The sequence below is a fragment of the Sciurus vulgaris genome (genome assembly GCF_902686455.1).
Source record: "Sciurus vulgaris genome assembly, chromosome: 18".
In the NCBI taxonomy this organism is placed as follows: Eukaryota; Metazoa; Chordata; class Mammalia; order Rodentia; family Sciuridae; genus Sciurus; species Sciurus vulgaris.
This window is the reverse complement of record NC_136479.1, coordinates 11,831,579-11,853,683: the sequence shown is the minus strand read 5'-3', so window position 1 is coordinate 11,853,683 and position 22,105 is coordinate 11,831,579. Positions and strand designations below refer to the sequence as shown.

Genomic DNA, 22,105 nt, shown 5'->3' with positions numbered 1-22,105 from the left:
ATGTGCAAGTACGACCTTCGTTTGGCTGGCATACCAGCTCTGAAGATGGGGAAGAAGCCATGAGCTGGCTCGCCGTCCTGTAGAGCAGAGGTCGGGTCCCATCCAGCATTGGTGACCTCGTGCTCTCCACGGTTGCCTGCTTCCTGCTCTCTCAGTGCCTGGCCGCATGGTGACGGCAGCCTTGTCAACACCACTCTGGAGAGAAATGTGAAGACTGAGTTTTCCTGTTCAAATTGGCACTTCCAGGGAAGAGTGTTGAGGCTCCTTCCCCGGAGAGTCCAGGCCTTGGGAGGCAGGCCACCCTCGGGAACTGAGGTTGGAATGTCAGAACACTGCTCGCCTTGGGGATGAGGTCAGCAAATGACAGAACTGACAGGAAAGGTGTGGGGTGAGGAGCTCAGAAGACCCCAAGCCAGAGGATTGAAGGCTAGAATGTTCCTGAGCAAGAATGAAGAGAAGAAGCAGCTGGGAAGGCAGGATTTGGAAGCGGGGAGCTTGGGGCATGGAGGAAGATAGGAAGAAGCTCCTATAGGGGCAGAGATGGAGTTTGGGGGTGAATAACTGCTAAGCAGCTATCTGTGAGGCTCCTTGCTCCTCAAGGAGGTGGTGACCCAGCCAGGCACAGGGTGGAGGTCCCGGGGGCGTGAGGCCTCTCCTCCCTCCACCTGAGGCAGTCATGTGAAGGCCTGTCCCCCTTGCCCCTCTAGACCCCCACCTTTCACCCACCTCCTCTCCCCTTTCGAGAGTCTCTGACACTGCAGCAGTGTGGACAGGTTCACCCAGGGCTGCAGGCCATTGCCTTCCATGTGCCAGAGCCCCTGAGTCTGTGTCTGAGCCAGATGTGAAGTCCCTGTTCTAAGGTGGAATCCCTGTTTTGCTTCTGGGCAGGGGAGGCCAGTGAGGTTTTGCACATAGGCTCTGAGTCCGCAGGCCTGCAGCACACTCCCGGGTCCCCTCCTCTCTGACCTGGCCTTCTCTCAGCCTCTTGGCTATGCTGGGGCGCCTCCTGCTGTTGTCCCTGGGCCCAGAAGTCCAGGCAGTGGCTAAGAACGCAGGCTCCGAATCAGGGGCCTGGTTTAAATCTCTGCACCCCCTTCCATGCCTCCTTCCCTGCCTTCAAATGAGGATAACAACACCGGCAGAGTCCTCTCCTGTGAATGAGCTACAGCAGGGAAGCATCCGGAGGACCACAGGAGCTGAGATTGCGCCACCCCAGCTGCGACCTGTGCCCATCTTTACCCTCTACTGCTCCCCTGGTCCTCGGGTCTGAGCACATACCCGTTTTCCCAGGGAGATTCCTCTGACCTGCAGTTCTCCGTAGACCCAGGCAGGTTCTCCCGCCTCATCGCGTCGGCCCTGTCCAACACCAGTCTTCAGAGCCTCCAAGACCATGCTTGTCCCTCATAGCGTGTCAAAAGCAATAATGCCCACAGTTTGCCATCGAATACGTGTTGTTTCCCTTGACCAGGCAAGGAGGTGGACGAGGGTGATGGTCTGGTTTCTCATCACTAGCGCCTTCCCAGTATGAATAGGTCATGTGAGTTTTCTGTTGCTGTGTAACGAATCACCACAAGCGTGCAGCTCTGATCTCCTGGTTGGTGTTGGTCAGGAGGGAGTCGAGCTGGTGTCTCACCTAGAGGCTTGATGGACTGGGACAAAACACTGCCATACTCCTTGAGGGGCTGGCCAGATTGACTTTCTTGAGGCTCCATATGACTCTGGGCTCCAGCTTTTTGCTGACCTTCTGCTGGAGGCCACCCACTGTTCCCACAGCGTGGGCTTCCTCAACATGGCTGCTCAGTTCACCAAGCCAGAGAGGAGAGCTTCCCCCATGTAAAGCAACCCAGTCAGGGTAGTGACCTCCTCTGTCTTTGCCATATCCCACTGGCCAGAAGGAAGTCCTGCGTCCTGCCTCACAGACGATCCATGAGCATTTGATGAGTGATGGATGGCTGACTAAGCAGGCCAGAGACATCCAGTCCGGGTCCAGGTACGGGCAGAAGGGTCCCAGGCTACACCTTTTAAGGGCTGACAGCCAAGATTCAAAGTCACCAGGGCCTCGACCAGCCTCTCTCCACCCCACACACTGGGGGCTGAGGCAAAGAGGTTAAGCCTTTGCCCAAGTCCGATTTTTATTGAGCCTCCAGTGGGTGCCAGGCATGAGCCAGATGTGGGACCCAATGAGCAAGACAGGGGCCTACTGCATGGTGCTGGTTCCCTGATGGTTGCCACACGCCAGGCGGTGGTTGGTGGTTGTGAGGTTGAAGAGCGGGCACCAGCATTGCCAGGGGAATGTGGTTTTTGTTTTGTTTTGTTTTTGCTACAAAGGATTGAACTCATGGGCACTCGGCCACTGGGCCACATCCCCAGCCCTATTTTGTATTTTATTTAGAAACAGGGTCTCACCAAGCTGCTTAGCGCCTTACTTTTGTTGAGGCTGGCTTTGAACTCGTCAGCCTCCTGCCTCAGCCTCCTGAGCCGCTGGGATTACAGGTGGGCACCACCACACCCAGTGGGAATGTGTTTAAAATGCAGGTTCTGTGGGCAAAACCACTGGCCAGAGATCTTCAAAACCCCCTGGGTCGTGAGAGACAGGACCACCTAGCGGTCAGTCCAGACTCAAGGAGACTTTGAAAAAGACTAGGGAGCTCCAAACAAGATCAGATCCTGGACTGGGGAGGGTGGAATTGCCATGATAGAACAACGGTGGCAGCTGAGCCCTAGGTAATTCTGTCAATGGAATTCGGTATTTATGAAAGAGAACAAGAACACCTGAGTTCATCAATACACGCCGAAAGATTTAAGGGTAAAGTGACATTATGTTTGTCATTAACTCAGACTACTCTGGAAAAAAGCCGGCGGGTATACAGAGAGGAAGGGATCGATCCAATACAAAACCCCAGCGCTCAGTGAGTCAGAAGGCTATTCAGGAAGTCCTTGTACTCTTCAGAGATGGTCACATGTCACTAAAGGACGAGCCACGTTCTGAGACGTGTGTCATGGGGGGTTTTGTCACTGTGCAGACATCATGAATGTATTAACAAAACAATGGCCACAGCGTAGCTGTCATGTGTATGTGGCCCATGGTTGTCCAAAATGCCATCAGGCAGCGTGTGACAGTGCAACTCTTCTGTGAGTTCAAAACTATGTCGTGGTGTAAAAATCATCTTCAAATGGTTAATCCGGTTCCTGGGCCCTCCTGGAACTTGAAACCAGTCCCGGGGACAGGGAGAATCCAAGCTGGCGGACCAGTGTCACCCGGAGCCTGAAGCCACAGAAGTGCTTCCTTGGGGATTTCCCCCTTCCAAGCCTGAGTGGGCGGCGGGCCACATGGTGAGCAGTTGTCCATTGTGCTCGGACAAACAGCTCTTGGGTGGACCACGCCCAGAGCGAGCTGGGCCCACTAGGGGCTGGTGTTCCTCTGGGGCAGGCTGGGAAGAGCGGGAAGAGTCAGGAGAGGCTCGGCCTCCAGTTCCGGTTTCACTGAGCCTGCTTTGTGACCTTAGACAAGTTCTGACCCTCTCTGGAACCCTGTTTCTTATTCTCCAAAAGGCAAGGAACCCTTGTTTTTAACCCGCAGAATCCATTCTCTCCTCTTCTGACGCAGAGGCCTGGGAGACTGCACCTGGTTTTTGTTCAGACCCCTGGATGGTTCCACAGGGAGGCCTGGGAAGACGTCACTGTGGGCCATCCAAGGAGACCATGCAGAGACAGAGCCAGCACAAGGGAAGCAAGAAGGAGCGGTGGAGAGGCACCCAGTCCAGCCAACAACCCTGAGCCCAGTGCCACCCCTGAATTTGGCACATCCCAGGCCAGGAACTGGGAAACGCCCTTCTTTACTTTTTTGCCTATTAGATGTTATTTTTTTTTTTTTTTTTTCTTTTTGACTGTTCTTATTTTTTATTTTAATTTTTGAGTTATTTATCTCATTTTTAATCAATTTTCCTTTCGACTGTTTTTAGTTCTCGGCTGCTTGGCAGTGCTCTGCATGAAGACCCGGAAGGGATCCTGCCGCCCCATGCTGGAGGCTCAGGTGGGCAGCCCTGCCTCCCTGGAGGCCCTGGTGGCCTTCCCGCCCCACGCAGCCCCCAGCTTCCCCTGCCCAAGTCCTGTTCCTGCAGCATCTCATGGCTGAGGCACCTTCCTCCAGATCGTGAGGCGCCTCTCCCACATTCCCACCGCCTCTGTGCCACGGCTCCCTCCCGGGGACAAGGGAGAGCAACTGATGGCTGCTTTGCAGGCTCCCTTCCCCACGCACGGAGCCTGCGAGACCTGGAGCTCGGCGGAGGCTTCTCTCCCCTCTGCGCGCAGAGGCCGGGGGTGCGGAGTTGCGGGGTCGCCGAGGGAGCTGGAGCCTCTGATCAAGCAGAAGGGAGTCCACAGTGAAGCGAGGGGGACGAGGGGGACAGGAGGGCTAGGCTGGCGGAGAGCTCGGAGACAGGAAACCAGCTCCACTTGGGCAGGGGTGGCCGTGCTGGAGTCCCCTCGCCACTCCACAAACATCCTGGAGGAGTGTGGGTGCTGTGCAGCTTGGTTTCCGGGGGGCATGGGGCAGAGGGGCCAAGTGCCGTGTCAGGCTTGGCAAGAGCAGAGGGAGGGAACACGTGGGGAGAGGACGGGGGGAGGGGCACCTCACGTGACAGCGGACCAGAAGCAGTAGAAAGCTTGGGGAGCCCGGGGACTGGGACTCAGCTGGTGTCCGGGTTCACCCGCAGTCCCCCAGTGTCCGCCCTGGCACCTGCTCGCTGTCACCCTCTGGAGGGCAGCTCGTGGGCCTCGCCAACACCTGTTCCCGCCCAGCCCCAGGCCCTCCAGCCAGGCCTGGACACCCTGCCCATTTTGCTTCTCCCGTTTCCGACCTAACTGGTGGTGATGGACTTCACCAGGTCGTGGCTCTAGACTTTTCTCTTGCTCGTCTCTCCAGCCCACCTGTGCTTGGCTCCGTCTTCCAGGCCTGGACGCCGAGGAGGGGAGGAGAGAGGCTGGCTGGGGATTCAGCTGGGCAGTCTGGCTTCCAGCTGCAGCCCTCAGTCTCTTTCTGGATTGTGGTCCCTGTCACTGGTGCTGCTGCTCGGGGCTGGGGGCGTTCGGATTGGACCCTCTGACCCCCATCTCCCTTGCTGGAAGGCCAGTAGTGCCAAGGCCGGAGTCTCCACACAGTCTAGCGCCTGCCAAGTCCTGCGTTAACTAGGGGACTTAAAATGCTCACAGAGGGGAACGAGACCTGACCTTCACTCCTCGAGCCAGCTGTCCTGGGTGCTCTGCTGTCCCATGGTGCCCACCATGTGACCCTGTTGGTGGCAGGCCTCCAAGTCCTGGTCGGCAGCTGCCTTGTGCACGGAGGAACTGCAACTTCTCAAGCTGCAGATGAGTTAGCCATGTCCCCGCAGTCCAGGGCTCAGGGCCATCCAGCCATCTGCATGGAGCTGAGGCTCCGAAGAGCACTTCCTGCCTGACACATGTGGCTTCCACACCAGTCCCGGCACAGTCCTTGAGGTCTCCCACCCCCTAGGTGATGCTGGACTCTGGGACACGCCCCTTGGACACTGCTCTCCGCCTGGATTTCCTTCTTCCCCGCAGCTTCTGCTCAGTCTGTCTTTGTTCCCTTGAGCACAGGCATGAGTGAAGGTGAGAAGGGCCCTGGGGAGACGGGTGGGCTGCTGAGCCCGGGAGACCAGGCCAGGGCCCAGACGTGGCTGCTGGAAGGTTTCACATGGGAAGCAACAGGCCTGGTCAGATGGACGCTTCAGAAAGATCCATTTGGCTCCTGAGTGGCACATGGGTCATCTAGGGAGAGCCCCATGGAAAGAAGGGCTGGTGGGGAAGCTGAGGAGCCCTTGGCAGAGGGGACAATGTGTGGAAATCTGGGAGAGGGGCTAACAGGGAGGGTGTCGAGAAGAGCCAGAGGACCCAAAGAAGAGTCTGTGGTCCCAGCACCAAGAGGGGTGGAGGAGAGTGGGCCAGAGGAGGCTCAGGATGTGGAGGGGCCAGACCAGAGGAGAGAGCATGGGTTTGTCCCAGGCTGCGAGGATGACTCAGAGGAGCCACCATGAGGTCTGTGTTACTCAGAGAATCCTGGGCTGCTGCCTAGGGAGCGGACATAGGAGACCAGGGCTGGGGGCCAGCTAGGGTGCTGCTGCAGCTGACCAAGAAAAGATGATAGTGTCCACCCTGGGAGTGGCCAGGTCCTAGAGAAACGCAGGAGGTAGGCACTGAAGCCCTGGCAATTGAAGGGGCACCAAGTAGACGGAGGGTCAAGGACGGGTTGTAGGAGCCCTTTCCTGAAATGAAGATAAGGTGTGGAGGCTGAGGTCCCTTTGGGGCAGGAGTTGACTAACTTCTCCCTTAAGGTCCAGAGAGTGAATATCTTGGGGTCTATGAGGCACATATTCTCTATACTCAACTCTGCTATCCTGGTACAAAATAAGCTACAGACAACATGTGAGTGAAAGAGCGTGACTTTTCCAATAAAACTTTATTTACAAAAACAGGGCCGTGGGATTTGTCCCATAGTAGTCTGCTGTTCCTTGGTGTAGGACGGGCTGCATCTGAGGTGCCCGGTCTAGATTCGAATGGAGAGCCTCCGGAAGCAGTCAGAGAAATGCATCTGCGCTGAAGAGACAGGTGTAGGCTAGAGAAGCCACCCAGGGAGTGTGAGAGTACAGGTGGCCACCCAAAGTGTGCAAGGAGATCAGGGGAGAGGACAGAGCAGAATGCCAGGGGCCAGGCTTGAGGACAAGGACGCCTTAAAGGGGTCTGGAGAGAGGTCTCCTTGGGCAGGAGGAGGCACACTTAGAGAGTGGAGCCCCACGGGCATGGAGCCAAGCACGCGCCTGGACCACCCGCCGCAGAGAGCTGGGTTGGTCTGAGGGCTGACGCGCACCAGGGGTCCAAGCAGGAGAGGGACACAACCCAGATTAAAATAGATTCTGGAGATGGAGATGGCAAGGCTGTGGCCAGCCGTAAAGAGGGCCGTGAAGGAAAATGAAATGGAGGGAAATGAAATGGAGGTGTGTTTAAACACCAGGAGGAAGAGGAAGAACTGTCCAGGCTCCAGGAGGGAGAGGGAGGGGGTGATGGTGACTCCACCACTAACTGCCATGGTCCCTGGGCCGTGGATTTACCGCCCCGTCCTAATCCATGTTATTTCCAGTGGAAATAATACTAGGACCCACCCCGTCAGGCCGGCCTGAGACACAGGAGCTGATTGTGTACATCGCTCAGCATGTGGTGATAAACTGCAGTAGGTATCCATGTCCTGTTAACGTCCTTCCCCATGGCTTCCAAAAGGAGCGAGTCTGGGTGTGCAGGCACCCCAGCTGCAAGGATCCCCAGCTCCGCAGGCAGCCCTGGTGACCGGGGCATCATGAGCTGTCACTGTATCCTGCTCTTCTCTGAAGACCTAGATAAATGTCTGCCTTAAATCCGTGGAATAGCAGGAAAATGAGGTCTACAGGTCTACCCCAGAGCTTGGTGGGAGCACTTCAGGCAGGATTTTTGTGAGAGTTCAACCCCCCGGGTCTGTCCATCAGTGTCCACTCACTGCTCTGTGAGTGGCCGAGGTCTCCCTGACCCACATTTTCCAAAATTTCCACAGCCCGATTGATTTTTTTTTTTGGTACCAGGATTGAACCCAGGGCACTTAACCCCTGAACCACATCCACATCCCCCTGATTTTTTTTTTTTTAATTTTTATTTTGAGACAGTCTTGCTGAGTTGCTTAGAGCCTTGCTAAGTTGCTGAGGCTGGCTTTGAACTTGCAATCCTCTTGCCTCAGCTTCCTGAGCCACTGGATTACAGACATGCATCACGGTGCCTGGCTGCAGCCCGAATTTTTATTGTGAGTTACAGTGGGAGGGATCTACAGTGGGCTTAATAGTGTCCCCCACCCCACCCCACCATAGCCACGTCTCCCTGGACCCTCAGAATGTGAACTCACGGGCTGGGGTTGCGACTCTGTGGTGGAGCGCTTGCCTAGCATGTGTGAGGCCCTGGGTTCCATCCTCAGCACTGCATACAAATAAATAAAGATATTGTATCCATCTACAACTGTTTTTAAAAAAATTTTTTTAAAAAGAATGTGAACTTACTTGGAAATAGGGATTTGCAGAAGTAATTACGGTGAGGATCAAGGTAGGGTCATAGTGGATTAGAACCGGTCCTAAATCTGATGAATGTGTCCCTATAAGACCAGGGGAGGACACACCAAGACACATATCCACTGGAGAAAGCCATGTGAAGACAGAGGTGGAGATCGGAGCAAAGTAGCCAAGGAAGGCCTAGGATTGTCAGGAGCTCCAGGAAGCTGGGGGAAGGAAGGAAGGATTCTTCCCTTCAGCCTTGGGAGGGAACAGATTTTAGACTTCTGGCCTCTGGAACTGTGAGAGGATGGGTTTGTTGTATAAGAGATCATTTTGTTATGGCAGCTGAGGAATCCTCATACAGTCTATCTCCATGCTTGGGATAGGGAACCAAAGAAGGACATGGTGTCCTCTGATTCCAGCCTGGTGACACTGAGTGGACCACAGACCCTCTTCAGCATCAGAATAACAGGAAGAGGTGTGTGGACAGAGCCTGGACTGAAGTAGAAACACACCTGAGACAGGCTGGGAGGCCTGAGGGCCGAGGCCCATAGAGGCCTTGAGAATTACAGTCAGAAATCCTTGGGGTCAAGTCCAAAGCTGCTGGGACTGGAAACACCTGCAGATTTCACTTGTGATTCACAAACACTTTGAAAATGGTACCCATTCATGGCCCAAGAATGTGACTTCTACATGTTTACCTTAAGGAAAAACCCAAAATCCAGATGATTCGTGTCCTCAGGATATTTATCGTAACATCATTTACAACATTGAAAAAGCTAGAAACAGTCTGAAGGTCCAATAGTGAGGAAATGGTGAGCTCAATGACAGTTAATCCGTGAGACGGATTCCTAAGCGGCCATTATAAATATGGATGAAGAGCATTTAATGCTTACAAAGGGCTTTTAATGACAAGGGGCAACCATTGCTATGTAGTGACCAGGGGCAAAAGCACTGGTTATAAAACGGTAGGACCAAGCATGAGAGAAAGAAATACATAAAAAGACCACAAGGAAACCTGCCAAAATGTCAGAGGTCTCCAGCTGGAGGAATCATGGGTGTTTTAAAAAAAGAAAAAGTCTTTACATTTTCTGTACTTTTAAAATGATTTACTATGTACATCCATGACTTCCATAATCAAGGAAAAAACCAAAGCGTTTAAGATGCGGTCTACGTGGGTTCCATTTTTATTTTCTCTGATGGATGACGGAACATCAGCGAATCTTGAGTTACACTAACTACTGAGGCCGGTCACGACACGCAGACACGGACAGAGGTCACACAGGCTGTGCCGGGCTGGCTGTAGCAAATGTACATCAAGTTACACAGGTGGGATCGTCGGGCTGGTTCAGATCCGCCACCAGGTGATGGGACGTGGCCGGCTCAGGCTCTCCCGCCTGCCACCGTTCTTCATGGAGGTCTGGGTGTTGGGCTGGTGTGGTGACATCCCACTGGCACTCCCGGTGGGGAAAGAGTACCTGGGTCGACGTCTGCTCTGGGTCCCCCGCCGCCTGTCCTGGCCCTGACCTCGGATCCTCCAGCTGTCCACTCTTTCTTCGAAGCCCTGGATCTGCTGCTGCCCAGCCCTGTTCCCACTCAGCTCCACACCCCAGGGCCAGACATAGCCAGGAGAGGAAGAGCCGGGAGCACAGTGGACAAGCTCCCGATGTGAGCTGGGCCGGGACACAGGATGGGAGGGAGCGGGAGACGTGACCACGGCATGGCACACAAGCTCCAGCTTTACAGACAGGCCATCGGCCTCCAAGAACGTGACACTGATGGCGCCTCAGAGATGCAGGGGCTATGTGGAGAGCCCTCCGGGGTGGGGGACACAGTCACTGGGAGAGGACAGGTGGGGGAGGGACCGTGCCTGCTTGGGGCAGGCCCGACAGCAGAGCTAGGAGGGTGCGGGGGGACGTGTCCGACACGGTGCTCGACGGTTGAGACATCACAACTGCACACGCCTGGGATCGACGCCCCTCCCCCAGGTGACCTGCACGGTGGGTTAGATACAGCTAAATAGAAGTGGAGATCTACTTTTCTGAGGGAGGACCTTTCCTGGTGGTTGGATAACTGGTGAGGCAGACTCCTGGGTTCGGCATGCTCTGGGGAGGGCCATGCGACGGTGAGGGACTTCCTATTGCTACACTCTGTACAGGGTGGCCGGCCCGCCTGCCGTGCCCATGGCCCCTGGCGGCAGTCACAGGCTTGCCTTCAACCCCTTCCGGAAGCCTTGGAGAGCTCTCAGGCCCCGGTGAAATGGGGGCTATGATGACAAGAGGGTGGGAGGGGGTCCCCGTGGCCCCGGGGCACCCCAGGTGGGGGCTACATGATGTTGCACTGGGTGGCCCCACAGCAATCCTTGATGAGTGCCAGCCCTGTCTTGGCCACCGTGGGCTTGCTAGGTGGGGGCTCCGCCTTCTTCTCTGCCCGGGAGCCTGCAGCAAGGTAGAAGCACAGAAGGAAAGAGGGAGAGGTGAGGCGAGGGGAGCCCCAAGCACCGGCAGCCCCAGCTCACCCCAGGCCAGGCCAGGCCTCATTCTAGGCTTTGTTCAGGTGGTATGGAGAGCTGCTGTGCATTAAAAGCCATCCAGAGACTGTTCCCACTTCCCTGTGGGCCAACTGGCCTACAGCTCAGCTTCCAACCACAGCCACCATTGTGAATGCCAAGTCTCACACGGGACCGGGCTTTCAGGAAGTGGCTGGTGAGTGGATAAACAGGAACTTTTGTTCAAGCCACTTCAGTCTGAGGGTTTACATCTTTCGAATCTGGAAAATGATCAGATATTTTCAGATACCCATCCCCACATTGGCTGTTTTCTCTCCTTCTGGATTGCCTACCAGATAGAAGTTGGACCTTCTCCTTCTATCCTCCCTGATTCATGACCTCTCATATTTTCCAACTTTTTCTGTTTATGCTGGGTAATTTCCTCAGGTCTGCTTTCCAGTTTATGAGCCATGCCTTCAACTGTGTCTCTGTATTTAGTCCATTGAGCTTTTACTTCAGTGATAATTTTTTAAATTCTTTTGTAAGTCTACTTATTCTTCGTCATAGCATCCTGCTATTTAGCTTTGGTTTTATTCTACCTCTTATCTCTAATCATCTAAATATATGAATGCATGTCTCTTTAAAATAGTAATTATGTCTGGTTCTTGGGAGAGCATTCTCTTTGTTGCCTCTACTGATTCCCCTCATGGTAGTACAGTTTGTTTGTTTTGTACTGGAGATAGAACCCAGAGTGCTTATCCATTGAGCCATATCCCACCCTTCTTTATTTTTTATTTTGAGATAGGGTCTTGCTAAATTGCTTATGGCCTCACTAAATTGCTGAGGCTGGCTTTGAACATGTGATACTCCTGTCTCAGCCTCCCAAGCTGCTGGGATTACAGGTATAGGCCACTAATCCATCTTCATGGTGGTACAATTCTTGTTGGGTTTTAATACTTATGGAGCGCTCCTCTTTGTGGGAGTTGATTTGTCCCTGGTAGTGCTGTGTATCAGGGGATGCAGGAGGCTCACTGAGCAATTGTGCATTTGCTCTTGCTAAGGCCCCAGAGATTTCCCTGGTTTTCAACTCATTTTTTTATTTTTCAGTTTGGGATTTCAGCACCAGAAGAGTAGTGTGGGCCCCACACTGGACCCCTTGCTTGAGGTCTGGGCTTGGTGTTTCAATTTCTCACTGAGACCATTTCTTTCTTCTATCCATAACCTCACCTAGAAGGAAAGTTCCCTTGTTCCTTCTCCATACTGGCGAGTGGAGTTCTTTTATTTTGCCTTTCTTAGAAGAGAGAGTCCATTGAGGATGCTGGCTTTAGGCAGGGATCATGTGCCTGTGTTCTTAGGGATCAACAGAAGGGAACACAGTCTCTCTCCCTCCCCCTGCCTCTTCTTTCTCGTGGCACTGGGAACTGAACCTGTCAGCACTCTGCCACTGAGCTACACCCCCAACCCTTTCCATTTTTATTTTTGACACAGGGTCTTACTAAGTTGCCCAGGCTGGCCTCAAACTTGACATCCTCCTGCCTCAGCCTCCCCAGTTGCTGAGTCAAGGGTGTGAGCCACCACACCCAGCAACCTTCCTCATTCTTTTCTTCCTCCCTCTTCAGCTGTTTTCACAGGAGGTGAGATGGCAGAGAACCTGGGTTGGCCTTTGTACATATGGTGGCAGCTTTTGGTCTTTGTCTTTCCAACAAGATTCCCGTCCTTCTTCCTCTGGTAAGAGCTCATGTCCGTGTGGCTGCTGGAGAGGGAGGGCATGTGACACAGACCTGGCCAATCAGAGTACCCCAATGGGTCTAAGAGGCGGGAACATGATCTAAGAAGGGCCAATCGGAGTCTTTCCCTGAGATTTGTGTGTTTAAATACCAGGAGAACACATCTGGCATTGCCTGGGAGGTTCTGGAATTCTGACCCAGGGAGAAGGGCTGCGTAATAGCAGAAAATAAAGTTAGCATGCAGAGAAGGACAGAGATGAGAAATGGAAGGAGAGTGAGGAAGTCCTAACAGTGTCCCGTCTCTGAGGCCCTATTTCTGGTCACTCTTCCTCCCAAAAGTCTCCCCTTTTGTTTTTTTTTTTTTTTTTTTTTGCTTAGATCAGATTAAGTTGGGCATTGTTTCTCATGACGGAAGGAGCGGCCCTGGGAATACGGCAGTGGGACCCATTTGAGAATCACGGAGCCAACAGAGAGGACATCCTTGACTGGAGGACCTAGCATCACCTTCCTGTCCTAGTGGACACTGGTACCTCCAAATCGAGGGTCAACCTTGCAGCATTTACCAAACTTATCTCACAAAAAAACCTCTTGACCCCGGTGGTCTCCCAAGACTCCTACTCTGAAGCGCGTGTTTCTGGCCTTCCCAGAGATCCCAGCCCTAATAGAAGCCGGGGTCCCCTGAGCCTCACCACACCCGGTGATTAGGGAAGGACCACGGCTGTCAGGACCAGCTGCATGATTTTCTGGGTTCAGAGCAAAATGAAAACATTGGGTCCAAAATTACTAAAAATCTCAAGGCAGCAGGGGTAGAACCTGGGCCTGGGGTACTGGGATGCAGAAGGCTCCGGAAGCTGGCCTGCCCTGCTGCCACCCCATGCTCAAGTTTGACTGCAGGAAAGCCTTCTGAGGCTTCCCCTGGCCCCAGACCTCTTTGACACAGGCTTTTCTCTCCCGCGGGGGAAATGGTGAATGCACTCACTGGCTGGAGATCTGGTTACTTTGTCTAGAGGTTTTAACTTGATTCTCAGGAAATCCGCCATTTCCTTGTCTTCTTCTTGCTCCCTGGGAAGGCAGAAGAGAGAAGCGGAGTGAGCCAGGGAACATCTGGGAGCCAAGGGAAGGGCTGAGATGCTGCACACATGGGACAGGCTCGGCTCTGCGGATGTACCTGCGTGTCGTGTGCCCCGGCTGTGGTGTGAGAGTCACGTTCCATGAACTGCCCTGAGCCAGAGACATAGCGACAAAGGGTAAAGGCAGAACCAGAGCTAGGGCGAGACCCCAGAGCAGGGGCGGACATCCCAGGACCCAAACAGCCTGCTGGGGGTTCTGCGAGCCGGGCCACACCTCTCCTGACCCTGGACCTTCAAGCCACCCTGGTCACCTGTGCTCCCACAGGTGTGTGGCAGGTCTTAGAGAGCAAGTGGCCTCAGCTCGTCAAGGTCAAGGTGGTCCCAGCCCAACAGAGCAAGGCAGGGCATATCCCAGGGATCTTGGAGAGGGACCTCAGAGGACATAGAATAGAGTTGCCTTCCTCAAGGACAGAGACTTCAAAGGCTTTGTCTGGGGACAAAAATTATTAAGAATCAACATATTCAGCATTTCCTACGCCCAGACTCCTCAGGAGCCTTCAGTGGCTCCCAGGCCTGTGGTTGCCCAGGTGAAAATGGCAAGTATGAATGGGTATAAAAGGACCGTGGAGCCACTGTGGGGAAGGGAAGGGGCAGACAAGATCTGGGACACTGAGAGGGCAGGAGAGGGAAGCAAGGTAATCTAGGGGGCAGAGTTTTTTTAGAGACTGACAGGAGAAGTTTCTAGAAGTTGCCTTGATGAGTTGGGAAAATACGTAGGGAGCTCTGCCATTTGTCATGTGATGCCATCTCCCACCCCAGGGTACCTCCCTAAACAACCTTCATCTAAGACACATGGGGCTTTGCAAGACCTTTGGGACTGGGTTGGAGTTACTATTAAATATGAATCCCAGGCCAGAAGGCTGGGATTCATTTAGGGTGGGTGTCCGGAGCGCGCGGTGAAGGCCGTGTGGGTCAGGTAAGGCCTCTCGGAAGCAGAGCATGGTTTTGTGGGAAGTGAAGGCTGGGGCCTGGGGGCCACGTGCCCCACTCACCTTAGCCGCTCCACCTCCGCGTCATCCACCAGGAAGTCCCTCTTCTGCACCAGTCTGTGGATCTTCTGGATCAGCTCATCCTCTCTCTGCTTCTGCAGCTTGGTTTTTTCTTCTTCTGGGAAGAAGAAAGCATCAATAAAGAAACAGTTGAGTATAACCACTCGAAGCACTTAAGTCTGGGGGCTCCGCCATTTTGCTCACCGTGTGAACTTGAAGAGGCAACTTGACCTCTTCAGGTGTCAGTTTCCTCATCTGTAAAATATGCACGATGAGGCTAGAAGTGCAGTAATATCAGTACATGACTCAGCCTAGACTTGGCTTTGGCAAGCACTCAGAAAATGGAAGTGACCCAGCAAGGGGGATCTGCAAAAGACGCAGGGCTGGCAGGGAGGGGTCTGGAGGGGGGATTGTGCAGGAGGGACCTGCTCTGTGGTGAGGGTAAACCAGTTTCTCAGAAGAAAATTGGCAATGCTGATAACATTAGCCTTTCCCAAATACCCAGGGCCAGGAGGGCAAGAAAAGACAGGGCTGAAGGTCAAAACAGAGAATACTCAGAGGTAAAAACTTAAACACACTTCCAGCTCTTTCTGCCCAAATTCCTTCAGAATAAAAAAATGCAGGCAGCTTGTCTGTCTGTCTACTTAGGGACTGGCATTGGCAATCTCCAGATCTAGAAGCAGAACTAGGGATAAGGATATAGAACAGTCATGCCTTGGTATGCAGGGGGATTGGTTTCTTGGGGGATTGGTTTCAGTTCCCCCTACAGAGACCAAAACCCAAGTCCTTTGTATAAAAGGGCAGTGTTTGCAGAGACTCTGCACATCCTCCTGTAGACTTAACCATCTCAAATCACTTATAGTACCTGATGCAATGTCAATGCTATGGAAATAGTTTTGTAATACTCTATCGTTCAGGAAATAACAACAAGAAAAAAGGTCTGTACAATGTTCAATACAGAGACAATATTTTTTCCCCAATTTTACAACATCTGTGTTGGGTGGAATCTGTGAACATGGAACCCACAGATCCATTGGGCCGAGTGGATTTGAACAGGAGAGAGTGTTGGTTTGTCTCCTTAACAAAGGCCACCAGTGGAATTGTGAGCAGTCCCCAGTTCCTGGCCACTGCTACTGGTGACCAGGGCATGACACTGACCGTGGTGGGGCTGCAAGTCTGATTCCCCAAATCACTTGTCAGCACCATCTCTTAGCCACTGGCAGAAGTCAGAGCATCTAAAGATGTCTGCCAACCTTTTTTTTAAATATATTTTTTCAGATGTTGCTAGACCTTTACTGTATTCATTTTATTTCTGTGTGGTGGTGAGAATCGAACCCAGTGCCTCACACCTGCTAGGCAAGTGCTCTACCACGGAGCCACAACCCCAGCTCTCTCCCAACCTTGCCAAACATCCCTTGGGGAGCAAAACCTCCCCCCAGGTGAGAAGGACCCTGTGAGAGTGACACTATTTTTATGTCCAAGGGGAAGGTCAGAGGCCTTCACAGCCACACCCCAGCGTCCTCAGGTCTCAGGAGGTGGGGTGGCAATGGAGGTGGTGTGAGACTTCAGGGCTTGGGGTATTGCTCAATCAGAGTCCCCCAGCTAGCGATACACTGGCAAATTATCTTCTGACCTTGGCTCAAAAAGCAAGATTTTATTGTCTGTTTACTCTTCACTGAATACTTTATTATCAGTGGGTTGCCAAAACGTTCATTTTTCTTCTCCTAAATGCAGCTACATCCATCTAGAAACCTGTCACTGGTCCAGGAAATACAGAGAAAGATGCCCAGAGAGGAGGATGGAGGGGATGGTAGGGAGAGGGGCCTGGGAAGGCAGGAAAGGAGGGGGCTCTGAATTTCTGCACGGAAGACACAGGAAGCAGCCATTTGTGGGGGAATCCGTGGGGCTGGGGTAGGGCCCGGGCTCTGCAGCGTCGGAGCCCCGGACCTGGTTTGAGTTGTGTTCTCGGCAGGGAAGGTCAGCGGTATTTCACTCCAGCAGGACGCGTTCTCTGGTGGGACCTCGGCATCCAGGCTGCAGGCTGCAGCATCCCTGGCCTCCGCCCGTCAAATGTCGCCGGCGATCCTTCTTCACACTTTTGATATTTTGCTCATCGTGAATTTTTCTTTGCATGCGTGAAAATATTCATCATGATCACTGAATTTGGGGAGCTCCTTCTGAAGGTCTTGTGTCTACCAAAAGGCCCCATTTCCATGGTTGCTCCGGAGGCTGCCACAGCCTCGCCTGGCCTTGGTGGACTCAGCGGTCACACGCTCAGGCCTCCTCTGCCTTGGTCGGCTCCCATGTGTCCTGCAGAGCTATCAATGGGCCCTGGGAATCCTCCCTCCCAAGGGGGACATGGTGACCCACCTGCATCTCCAGGGAGATGGAAATTGGACCAGAGAAGCCCTGGGAACTGGACTGTTACTTAGGGAGGTCCTGAAAGGGACAGCGGGTGGCCTTCCCTGGCTCGGGTGCTAGAGGGGGAAATAGAATTCGTTCCCAAAACAGGTCAGGCGGCCAAGAACATTCCACTGGCTTCCCGGTTTCTGCTTCCAGCCCTCGGGAGGTTGGAGTGAGTTGAATTCCCTCCACCCCCACTGATAAATTCATGTCTGCTCTCATCAGAAAGAGGTCCTCTCAAATATTCATAGCTACCCTCTTCAGAAAGAGCCTATTTCCAAAGCAATTTGGAAATTACTTGGCAGATGTAATTAGTTAAGCTAAAATTAAGTTATACTCATTAGAGTGGTGTCTGCACCCAGTGACTGGCATCCTCAGAAGAGGAGACGTCAAAGGCAGATTGGAATGACGGAGCTGCCAGCCAAGGACTGTTGGGGGACATCAGAAGGTGGAAGAGACAGAGAGAGTCTCCTCGAAGCCTCTGGAGAGAGCATGGCCTGCCGGCACCTTGACTTCAGACTTCTGGCCTCCAGAACTTTAAGAAAATTCTTTGGGTTGTTTTAAGTCACCAAATTAGTGGCGATTTGTTCTGGAAACCACACAAAAGAAATACAATGCTTGTGTGCTGGCTGAAGGAGACTTCTTTGTCCTTGTGGTGACTGGCTGCTTTGTGTTTACATAAACTTGGATGGGTTTCTGCACCTTCCAACCAAGTCACGCCTGGAAGAGCTAGAAGAGTGGAACAGCCTGGTGGCTCTCACCCTGGCTGGTCATCACCATCACGTGGCAAGCTGTCCCCACGCCCTGTAGTCCTGGGGATCCAACCCCGGGGTGCTCTACCTCTGAGCCACATCCCCAGCCCGTTTCCTTTCATTTCAAGACAGGGTCTCACTAAGCTACACAGGCTGGCCTGGAAACTCGTGATCCTCCTGCCTCAGCCTCCCCAGTCGCTGGGATTACAGGCACATGCCTCTTTGCCTGGCTAGGAAGCTTTTCAAAATTACCAGGGCCCCACACCTGACCGATTGAGTCAGAATTCCTAGTGGGTAGTGTCTGGACTGTAGTATTTTTTTCCCATTCACTTACTGTTTTATGTTTGATGCTTAACTTGTTTTGGCAACTTTATTGAGATATGATTCACACACCATAGAACCCACCTGTTCCCACTGTACTCACGGAGTGGTGCAGCCCTTACCATAGTCCATTTTTGATTGTGTTAATCACCCCCAAAAGAAAGGCTGCCTCCACCAGCTGTCACCCCCTATCAGTTAGGAGTCCACTCAGTTGTTCACCCCCAGGGCCTGCACAGTGCTTGGCACTTTGCAAATGCCTGTGAGAGCAACAGCGCCCGGTCCACCCCTCCAACAGGGCTCGCTGCACTTGTCCCTGGCATGTTCAAAGCCACCACGTGAGGTGACACCATTGGCCTTATTGTACCAATAAGGAATATGAGACCCAGAGAGATTAAGTTTCTCAATGAAGGTCATGAAGCTGGGTAGCCTGGCCCAACCCCATATTGCTGGACCTTAAGGACAATGCTGCCCCCTCCATCGGGGCACGCGGCAGCGTCTGTAGACACTCCCAGGTGTGACATCTGGGGGTGGAATATACTATTGCATGGAGTCGTTACAGGCCAGCAATGCCACTCAACACCCTAGGGGCACGGAGAGCTCCTGCCCCCATCCTCCCGCAATCCTCGACCCCAAATGACGATGTTGACCTTGAACCCCCGGAGGCCAACAGAGGGGGACTGAGCGCCTCTGCTCTAAAGCACCCTGCCCTTCTTGCTCAGTAAGAGCTACCGCTGACCCTGGTGTGTGCTGAGTCTCTTCCCACTGACGGGGGAGCCCCTGAGAGCGGAAGCCCTTCCCCTCCTTCGCTGCCTGCCCAGCACCCGGCCCAGGCTTTGCCCAGAGCTGCATCTTGGGACATACTTACAGAATGGCAAGGATGTTCGAATCAAGGACAGGGTGGCTTCTTACGTGGCCTGCTGACTCCTTGTCAAGCTCCAGGTTCTTGAGCTAGATCTCTTGTCTACTCTCCCAATACACCTGCCCTTCGAGCCTACCAGGACCTGATGTGCGCCCTCGAGGAGCACGGAGTCTAGAGAGAGACCTGCGTGAGGGAGAGGCTGTTGCCAGGATGCTCAAGTCCCGTACAGCCTGGAAGGGCAGGGAAGGCCCTTGGGCAGACGGGGCCGAATAAGCCACGTCACCAATAACTAGCAAATCTAGATTTGACTCCAAAGTAGAGCTTGTAACCACTATATCCTGCTTGTTCCCCAACAGGACAACACTGATAGTAATTGCTAATATTTATTGGACTCTTTGGGCCAAATATCAAGTTAAGCGCTTGGTTTGCAATGTACATTTATCACAGTGATATTTATAGTTAATAAATGAGGTAATATTAGTACTATTATATTCTAATTTCAGAGAGATACTAAGTCTCAGAGAGGTGACTTTCCCATGGTCCCAAAGGCGGCCAGGACTTGAACTTGTGTTTAGACCATGTGCTCAAGACACTGCCCTGCAAGAGTGAAGCCAAGCTAGGAGGAGGGACGGAGGCCGTCTCCCAGACCCGGGTCCAGATGGAGCAGGCCGGGCCGCTGAGCAGCCGCTGGCAGGAAGTGAAGCCGCGCATGGTTACCTGGGATGGCGACCAAGTTCTGCAGCTCCTGCTTCAAGTCCATGATGTCCTTGCAGAGCTGAATGTCGTCCATCCTGGGGAAACAAGGCGCCATGCAATAGTAGGTCACATCAACAGAACGTGCCCCCAGCATCACCCCGCTTGAACAAAGAGGGCCCGTGGGAGGGGGTTCTCCCTGTCCAGCCCCTGGGCGCTGGGTTGTTACTTTGGGTGTCCACTTGTCTGGACTGAGGGATGCCTCATGGGCTGGGGAAGCACAGTTTCTGGATGAGGCCAGGAGGGCATTTCCAGGGCAGACTGTTCTCCCGCCCCTGGACTGTGTGAGAAGACCCGGCCTCAGCGTGGCTGGGAGCCCGGATGGAGAAGGAAAAGCAGAAAGTCAGACTGCTCTCCAGTCGCCCTCCCTCCCTCTGTCCCACCCGGCCCCTCTCTTAGGGCAGGATGCCCTTCTCCTCTTGGCCTTGGACATCATATTCTTTGCCCTTTGGACTCTGAGACTTGTATCCACAATCCCCAGGGCTGGACTGGGCCTGCAGCAGCAGCTTCCCTGGTTCCCAGGCTTCTGGACCGGAACTGAGCTGCTCTACCAGGAACTGAGCCGTCTCTGGTTCTCTGGTTTGCAGACAGCCTACATGGGAATTCTCAGCGGTCCTGGGACCCAACTACCCCAACAGATCCCCTGTCCTACATCCTACAGGTTTCATCTTTTTGGAAAACCCTGACGAATGCACACAGCCATTATAGAAGCTGACCCTCAGGAGAATCCCAACAACTGCCCGAAAGGCTCCGTCACTGAGTAACTCCTTGACCCCGTGCTTCTGGTTTTCTTGTGCCTCGCTTTTGTTGGCTGTTATGCAGGAGCTCATGTTGCAGGTTCAGGTTGTTGTTGACTTTTATTTTTTTCTTCCTGTCTGTTTTTGTGAAGTCATTCTAAGCAGGCCAGGCACAGTGGTGCACACCTGTAATCCCAGCAACTCTGGAGGCTGAGGCAGGAGGATCAGAAGTTCGAGGCCAGCGTAGGGAATTTAGTGAGGCCCTAAGCAACTTCACAAGACTCAAAAAAATAATGATAATAAAATAATAATAATAATATATTATAATGATGATAATAATAATAAAGGACTGGGGGTGTAGCCCAGTGGGCCCTAGGTTCAATCCCTAGTACCAAAAAAAAAAAAAAAAAAAAAAAAAACCTGAGCATCACAAAAATTCACAACACAGAGAGCTTGTCCCTCATCCTTTAGTGAAAAGTATTGCTAACAGTTTGACCTATATTTTCTCCTGATTTTTAAAATGCTTGTGCTACCATATATGATGCCATTGTTATTATACAAAAATATGTTGGCAATTTGCTTTTCTGGCATTTTCTTTTTTCAATTAGTAATATATCTTGGGCATAATTCCCTGTCAGTTCATGCAAATATATTCATTTTTTAATGAATGCACTGTATTCTTTTATGTTGATATACAGTGATTTATTTAGCTAGTTATGTATGCATAGACCTCTGGGCATTTATCTGATACATCTCAATGATAAAGTCCCAGAAATGCAATTGCTTAGTCAAGTGATATGAATGCTTGTATTTCAATAGAAATTTCCAAATTTCTCCCCCACAGAAACATCGTACACGGTATTTCCACCAAAGGTGTGGGGGGGGGGGCGCTTACTCCTATAATCTCAGTAATTGGTCTGCATACACAATTTTGCATTATGCATTATATTGTTTATATGCATTATTTGGTGTGTGTGCCATAAAAGTTGACTTGTCTTACTATAAATAATATTGTAATGGCTGCCTGGAACTTCACCATATAGATTTGTAAGGGCTGTGTACACTACATCTTTATCTGATTACAGAGGTGGGTTTTCAGGTTGCTTGTGCTATGTCAGGTACTACAGGATAAATGTTTGCTACTGTGAGGATTTTCCTTCTCGTTGGATTATTTGGGGAGAGGGGTTTAGAGTTTCAGAATTGGAATCATTAAGTACAAGGGGCTTGATTAGCTCGATGGCAGTTGAGATCTGTTTTCTAACCACTTCCCTGAGAGTGAAATGTGCACATCCGCTCTGCACATCTTTACGGAGCATCTTCTGATGCTGTCCTAGGCTTGGGGATACGTCAGCAAGCACAACCAAGACCCTCATGAAGCTGCTCTGGCACCGCTCTGGCACCGAGACAGAGGCAGACCCAGACACGGTCATCCATGTCTCCATGGGGCATTTGCTCCAGGACCCCCCCCAAATCCCAGGATGCTCAAGTCCCGTATATAAAGTGGTTCAGTGTTTGTCTAGAACCTTCACATTCTCCTCTAGACCTTAAATCATCTCTCAATTACTTGTAACACCTAATGCAACAAATGCTGTGCCTCCAGTCACCCTGCTGTGTCACTTTGGAACAATGACAACAAGTCAAAGTCTGAACATATTCAGTAGGGACACAATTTCCCCCCCAATTTTTGTGACCCTTGGTTGGTTGATTCTGTGAATGCTGAACCCTCAGATACGGAAGGCTGACCATGCTTCAGGTGCCACAGAGAGTAAAGCAGGTGGCCATGTCATTTTGGAGACAACCTCCTACTCTGCTCCTGAAAACCATCCCGAGAAGAGACAAAGGGATTGTCGAGATTCTCATTTTAC

At 52.4% G+C, this 22,105-nt stretch overlaps 1 protein-coding gene across 2 annotated transcripts in view; it reads right to left on the bottom strand.

The window, feature by feature from the left end:
• Positions 1 to 8,651: 8,651 nt before the first annotated feature.
• The window catches only part of BMERB1 (bMERB domain containing 1), a 93,864-nt gene continuing 80,410 nt past the window's right edge, over positions 8,652 to 22,105 (bottom strand). Inside the window, exons 3-6 of one of the 2 annotated variants that reach the window (XM_079120598.1) lie at positions 19,468 to 19,541; positions 14,419 to 14,530; positions 13,276 to 13,358; positions 8,652 to 10,519 (exon numbers count right to left, since the gene is read on the bottom strand). In XM_079120598.1, the coding sequence (XP_078976724.1) occupies positions 10,407 to 10,519; positions 13,276 to 13,358; positions 14,419 to 14,530; positions 19,468 to 19,541 (382 nt within the window). In that variant the 3' untranslated portion in view covers positions 8,652 to 10,406. Of the gene's footprint in view, positions 10,520 to 13,275; positions 13,359 to 14,418; positions 14,534 to 19,467; positions 19,542 to 22,105 lie in introns of both variants that reach the window. The other variant, XM_079120597.1, reaches the window with a different exon arrangement.